The sequence below is a fragment of the Equus quagga genome, chromosome 10 (assembly GCF_021613505.1).
Source record: "Equus quagga isolate Etosha38 chromosome 10, UCLA_HA_Equagga_1.0, whole genome shotgun sequence".
Classification (NCBI taxonomy): Eukaryota; Metazoa; Chordata; class Mammalia; order Perissodactyla; family Equidae; genus Equus; species Equus quagga.
The window spans coordinates 42,224,691-42,232,053 of record NC_060276.1 but is presented as its reverse complement, the minus strand read 5'-3'; the positions used below and the strand labels follow the sequence as shown (position 1 = coordinate 42,232,053).

Genomic DNA, 7,363 nt, shown 5'->3' with positions numbered 1-7,363 from the left:
AAATGGGCTGGCGTATGTAAAGCACTGTAATTATACAATGCCTAGTACAGAGTAATTGCTAGCTAGATGGTAGCTAGTGATGAAGTTAAGGCATCCTACCTCAGCCTACAGAGCAAGCCATGAGGCGGTGACCCTATGGGAGGTGTGGGTCTTGTGCCCAATCTGCTGTGGATCCCACGGTCTTTCAATCAGGACCACTATGACAAGGCAAACACCTCTGCAGAACGTCTACCTTATACATGTCACAGCCAACCTATCTCAAAACAAATGTGGGAAATGATGCTTCTTTGGATAAGACACTAAGTAAAAGCAAACCAGAAACAAGGTAACACTAATACTCTAAGAGACCAGCCCACAAAGTACCTTGAGGAAATAATAGACCACATGGGGTTCTCAGACCACACTTTGACAACCACCGAAAGAATGCACGATGGTCTGCACAATAACTGGTGGCCTCATTAGCAGCTACCCCAGAATTTCCAGAGCATTCAGGAGTCACAGTACAAAGAGCCTTAATACCTGTTGCCTAATGTCTCACCAGATTTACACATTTATAGTCACTCTTCACCCTCTGTAGACATGTGGGTTTGTGACCCCTCGCCCAGTCACCACCCAAAGACCTCTACGGTTGAAGCAAAAATCTACAAATATCCAAGCGTAAGATGTGAGGAATAGGATGGATCAAAAACAGAATTTCTCAGGCCCTAAGAGACAACAAAGAGGACCACCTCTTTGTAGGAACCAGGTATTGGATCTCAGTTTCAAGTTCAAGTTCAAAAATCTGTTCTATTTCGCCACCAGAGCCAAATAAAGATAAAGAGTATCTATCTCAAACCAATAGCCAATCTCATGACAAATGATACAATATAAGTTAGTATAACGTAGTAGTTAATACAATGGACTTTTGGGTTCAGACCTACCTGGGTTTCAAATCCCAGCTCAGGAACATACAGGCATGTGACTTTGAGCAAGTTACTTTATCAATGAAAGCCTAATAATGATAGTTCCTACTTTTGGTGGTTGCCGTGAGGAAAGGATGAGATTATGTATATAAAGCACTTTGAATGGCACTTGACACATGGTAAGCCCTCAGTAAATGATAGCTCTCTACTAACTCAACGCATTCTTACTGGAGTTGAAGACAAAGCTAGGCTGCTGCCATTTAAAAGTGCCGAGTAGTGAGTAACCAGTACAATCCTTAGACCTGGGCAAGAGGAGCTTCTGCCCTGGGACCTAAGCTCTAGAGGATCCCGCATATTACAAATATGCAAAAATAAATTTATTAAAAGAAGACGTAGGCACTTGTGTCACTCGGCACTCAGTGCTCAGTGTTGGCACAACACATAAGCCCAAACCTGTGCTCTTATGATTAACAGCAATCAAACATAAGGGCAATACTTCATATCTCTTGCCCTATGTACTTGAAACAAGAGGCAAATGCATCCAAGTGCCATGAAATTTTGTGAGTGATGCCACGGCTGATGTCACACACTGCTTTGGTGTACAGGGAGAATTTGAGCAGCAGAAGTGCTTAGTAAGAGAAAAAACAAATGAACTTGTCAGGTCCTTCCTCTCTCAAGAGCAATAGATTCTTCCATAACAATGATTGTCTCCCACTAGAAACAAGAATTGGCTTTCTTGCTTCTCTCTGTGTTCCAATTCATGGTTCCTTGACATGTAGCAAGTGGGCCTCTGTTTATACTCTTGCCCCAGGCCAGGCAAATGTTAGAAGCTGGCCTGTAGCTAACACAGCTAACTGTGAAAAAGAAATGAGGTATACCTATTGGAAGGGAGACAGAAATCATCATTATTTACAGCTGATTCAGTTGTCTATCCAGAGAACACCCAAGGGAATCAGTGGAAACATTCACAGATTTAACAAGAGAGTTCAGAAAAGAGTTCAGCAAAGGGCCTGAATACCAATCAGTAGTTTTCCTGTAAGCCAGCAATAACCAGTCAGAAGATATAATGGGGAAAAAAATCTATTCATGATGAAAAAAATGGCATAAAATCCCTAGGAATATTTTTTTTTAAAGATGCACAAAGAAAATAAGAATGTTTGTATATCTCTCAACAACCAGAACTTGAATACATGGAAACTGATGCCACATTTCTGGATGCAAAAGCTAAATTTTGTAAGATATCAACTTTTAAAAATTAATTACGTGTTTAATTCCAATCCAGTCAAAATTTGAAGTTATTTTACCTTGATAAAGTGATTGTAAAGTTCACCTAAAAGAATTAATACGGGGAAATGGCAAAGAAATTTTCAAAAAGAAAAATAATGATGGGAGACTTGGCTTATAAGATATTTAAATGTATACATAAGTTATAATATCTAAAATATTATAGTACCATCACAAGAATCAACAAACAAATCAGTAGTGCAGAACAGAAAGCCTTGGCACTGAACTAGTAAAAAGATAACGTTTAAAAAAAAAAGAAAGCGTAAAAGCAATGGAAAAAGCCATAAAAGTATTGCTAGATTTGACTCCATCAAATTTATTGGAAAACACAAGCTGGGAAAAATTTAAAACATGATTGATGTCAGTGTGATATAAAGAGCTCTTACGAATCAAACAAAACCCATCAGTACTCAAAATAAAAATGGAAAAAGGACATAAACAGAAGATATACATATGACCAATAAATAAACTAAAAAATGTTCTAACATGCTAATAGTCAATGAAATACAAATTTTCAAATGAATGAAATTGGTGAAGATGAAAAACACTGAAATTCTTAATGCAGATCTGATGTGGTGATGTGTACATTCTTCTATACTGCTGAAGGGAGGACAAATTTCCTTTCTGGAAAGCACGTTAGTAATATGTATCAAGAGTTTTTTAAACATTCATACCTTTTAAATGAATTAAAGAAGCAGCTGTAAACTGAGGAACAACACAGATTTAAGTTGGATACCCCAACAAGTGGCTGCCCTGCCCTGGTCTTGGGTTACCGCTTCACTCCTTGCTCAGTTTCCTCACTCATAAAATGGAGAAAATTAATAGTACTAATCTCACAATATGCGCAAGTCACTTAGCATATGTTCTGCCATCCTCTAAGTGATAAGTAAATGTTAGCTATTATTAAATATATTATATATATATAAACATGTATATGAAACACTTGTAATTTTTAACCATTGAACTTCTAGGAATTTATCCTAAGGAAAACTTCAGGAATTCAGACAAAGATTTATTTACAAGGATGTGCATCATCTTTACTTGCAGAAGCAAAAACCATGGAAACAACATCAATATCTAGCAGTAAGAGGAGAGTTAAATGAATTATAGTCCATTCAAATGATGCTGAAGTATTATGCAATCATTTTTAAAAGATTGTGTTTTTGAAGACAGTCTAATGACACGGAAACATGCTAACAAGTGAAAAAAAGCAGAGTATAAAACTGGCTCTATAGTAGGATTGAATTTTGAAAATCTAATTTGTATGTATTTTGCACATAGGTATTTAAGAAAAAGATCAATTGACAAATCAAAATATTAACGATATTTATCTCTGCATGTTGGGATCATGAGTTATTTTTTCTTATATTATTCAGTATTTTAAACATTTTAATAATGAATATGTATTATTCCCATTATTATGTAATTTGAAAGGAAAAATAGTACATATATATATAATGATCAGTTGCTTAACTATATGAATGGGCTTCCCTAAGTGCTCATTTTACTGCCATATTCAAAGTAGGACATTTGGAAAACAAATTATAAAGACAAACAGTTCACTTTGGTGTATTCTTTCCAGGCTTTTATGCATAAAGAAATTCGCTCCTCTCTAACAAAGCCTACTCTCTACTATACAACAAGCCCGTTGGGAGCAGGGTCTATGCCTCATTTGTCTGTGTATTCCTACATTGCCTAATTCACTTGTATGTGTGTTGTAGGCACTCAGTAATTTATAGGTTGAATCATAATCAGAAAAGAGCCTGAAATTCTTCCACCAGAAGATGTAAATGATGGCTAAATCTTAAAGTATTATCACTCCCAGGGATATGTGCATTTAAATTCGTCAATTTTTTCCCAATAAAGATTGATTAGGCTCTAGTGCACAAAAGGCATTGTTCTAGGTACTAAGGGATAGATAGAAGTTGTTCCTACCTTTTAAATGCTTATAATAGAAGCTAACTGTGGAGTGGATTAGGAAGGCAGAAGAGGCAAGAAGAGAACTACATCCGTTAAGGTATCACTCTGTCAGACACTGTGCTAGGCAATTTTCTTATACGGAATTCTCACAACAAAACTTTGAGGCAGAATTTTCATCCACAATTTATAAATGTGGACATAGAGGCTCAGATAAGTTAAATGACTTATCCAAGTCCACAGACTTAGTAGCAGAGCTGGGATTTTAACCCTGGAACTTCTGGGTCTGACTCCAGACTATTCTCTCTCCTTTAATGAACGCTGCTTCTCAAAAAGGGGTGTGTGTGTGTGTGTGTGTGTGTGTGTAATTACAGTGCTAAGTAGTATCAGGTAAGTGCCATACTAGCAATGCAAAATAGTATACGGAGAGGCAGCGGAGCAATGGTTAAGAACCTGAGCTCTGGAAATGACTACCTAGGTTTGAATTCTGGCTCTCTTCTTACTAGCTGTATACTTTTGGGCAAATTACTTAACTTTCCTGTGCCTCAAAGTCCCATCCATAAAATGGGGGCTCATATCTAGCTCACAGTAAAAGGCAGTGTCCAGCACTTGGTAAACAGTCAATAAATATTGGTTATTATGACAGGAAATCAGAGGCATAGAAAATCATATCCAGCTGGGAATGAATCAAGGAAGGCTTTATGGAGGAGGTGACATGGAAGAAAATGTTAAATATTAATAAAGAGCGATGGAGTGGGGAAAGGGAATGGCCCAAGGCAGGGGAGGTGGGAAAGCTCAGGTTGGACGGGGCCACAAGTACATAGGAGAAGAGGGGTGGCATGCAGCCGTGGAAGGTATTGGAAGATAAACCTCCAAAGAGAGGCAGAGCTCAAAAAGTGGAAGGCCTTGAATGTCAAATTTAAAACCCTGGAGTTAACCACCGAGTAATGGGAGCCATGAAAGTTCTTTGAGGAAGAGGAAGAGGAAGATAAAGCCTTCCTCAGCAGCAATCAAGCCTGACCACTTTGCAGTTTTATTCTTGAGTATTACCAGTGGCAGAAACCAGCAACTCTGAGGACTAATGCTTTGATTGAGGAAAAGGAAAAGGGGAGAGGGAGAGAGGTTGAAAAAAGGGAGTGAGTAGCTAGAGGACAATAGAAATGAAAAGTGTGCCTGGTGGGAAGTGGTAGAAAAGAGGTCTTCCCTCATTCCTCATTCCAGAGGCAGCTCAGGGACTGAACTCAAGCATAACCTACTTTTTCCCCATTTAAGACCAAGTTTCCACCTTAGTTTAGGGCTTCATTTAACTTAGAGACTGTGCTTTTGGCCAGTGAGGCGCAAGCGTAGGGCATTAGGACCCAGCGATTGTTGTAGTGAGAGAGGTTGACTCTCGATCTCTCAATTTTTCTCAAGAGCTCCCTCCTCTCCCTTTGTCATTCTAGCTGCCTGCTGCCTCCGCAGCGTCCCTCTAGCTCTCTCTGTGCTAACTGCCTGCGCCTTAGACAGACAGGGTGCGCACAGCAGAAGGATTAGTTGGGACCTGCCTTGGTCACCCCATGGCATCCCCCAGAACCGTAACTGTTGTGGCCCTCTCAGTGGCCCTGGGACTCTTCTTTGTTTTCATGGGGACTATCAAGTTGACCCCCAGGCTCAGCAAGGATGCCTACAGTGAGATGGTAAGTGAAGCAAATGGGTGATGAGGAGCGCACCCCCAAGGGATTGGGAATACCTCTCCCCTTCTTTCCTTCCCAGTCCTGGTCCCATCCCCTTAACCCCTACCCCCACCCCTGACCCTACCTTCTCCCCAACAACTTTGCAGCTCAGAAGGAGCAGCTGGACAGGAGCGATTTCATTGGTGGGCTATGCCGGGAGCAACTGTTCTGGAGCCACTGAATGCCAGTTGGGGGAGGGGTTGCCCAGCGAGTCCCCCCACCCCCAAGTAAACCAGACGGCTGAGACCTGCGTAACACCTGTCACTGGCAGGAGCCCTTCCCTCCTTCCAGCACGCCCAAAGTCTGGGCAACCAGTCTGCAAGTCTGATTCCTTCTCTTGGGGCTAGAGTTTAGCAAGCTGGAGAGTTTCTCTTCGGGAAGAACAAAGGGGAAGAAGGGAAAGAGCCGCGGGAGAATGGGCTACTAAAACAAGCAATTTTTAGGGGCAGGAAAGGTATTCCTCATCCCCAGCGGAGAGCTGACAGTGGTCCCCTAGCTGCCTGGGTGTGTGTCTGTATCCTTGAAACAAAGCAGTCTTGGACCAAATAAAGGTCACCGAGCGCCGGCTTCTTTCCCTTTTCTCAAGGGAGAGCTGGATGTTTTGTTTTATTTTGTTTTGTTTGTGGGCTAATCTGCAAAGTCTGCTTTTTCTCTCCTGCAAAATAGTCCATAGTCCACACCTTGCCTTCTGTGGATACCCAGGGCCAGGCCCTCTGCAGGTTTTCCCCTCTGCAGAGTTGGAATCACCGAAGGTGACTGGCCAAAACATCTCCTCTGCAACCTGGGGGCTGGGCTGCTCTCCCCAGTTGGGTGTCAAGAGGACTTGTTCCTGTGCTGTGGAGTACGAGGAAATGGCAGGGGATGTTTCCAGCACTTTCGGTCTCTTGCCTCTCCCCCTGTCACTTTGCCTCTTCATTTCCCCACCCTGGCTGAAGGGAACCTGCTTCTCACTGTCTTTGCCAGACTGCCAGTAATAGGAGGAAGCCCATTACTGGGCTCTCAAGGTCAAGAAGGAAAGGAGCTTAGGGGAGGAACAGGAAGGGAGAGAGAAAAGAGGCAAGAGGACCCCCACTTAGGGCTGAGGCAAGGAGGAATAGCTTCACATGTTGACAGAAATAAATAGCTCTCCTGGAGACCACTGCAGAGCCTTCCGGGGCCCCTCAACATGAGCTGTAAATGCATGGAGACTGGCAAATTTTAGATGCTAAGAAAACATTTGCAGGCAGCTCTGGCTTCTGTCTCAGGGTTTGAGCTGGTGCTTTCCATGTCTCCTTCACCACAGGATCACCCTGGGGTGGGGGATGGTGGCTGGGACTCAAGGGCCTAGGTCTAGCCCCAGTGGCAAATCCTAATGTGTTTCTCCTTCTCCTTTCCCCTCCTCTCAGCATGCTTGACCAGATGGAATTGAAATCAGGTCAAAATGAGTATTCAAGGCAGCCTGCATTGGGGAGAGGAGGGGCAGAGGGGTAGCCGAAGCCACCAAAGGGCTCAAAGAGCTAGGGCAGACGGACAGGGTGGAGGGGAAATGCCATTATATTTTTGTCTTGG

General features: G+C 42.2%; 1 protein-coding gene across 1 annotated transcript in view; it reads left to right on the top strand.

Annotated features, from left to right (window-relative positions):
- Positions 1-5,555: 5,555 nt before the first annotated feature.
- The window catches only part of TMEM35A (transmembrane protein 35A), a 12,249-nt gene continuing 10,441 nt past the window's right edge, over positions 5,556-7,363 (top strand). Inside the window, exon 1 of the mRNA XM_046673431.1 lies at positions 5,556-5,779. Within this exon, the coding sequence (XP_046529387.1) occupies positions 5,660-5,779 (120 nt within the window). The 5' untranslated portion in view covers positions 5,556-5,659. The remainder of the gene's footprint in view (positions 5,780-7,363) is intronic.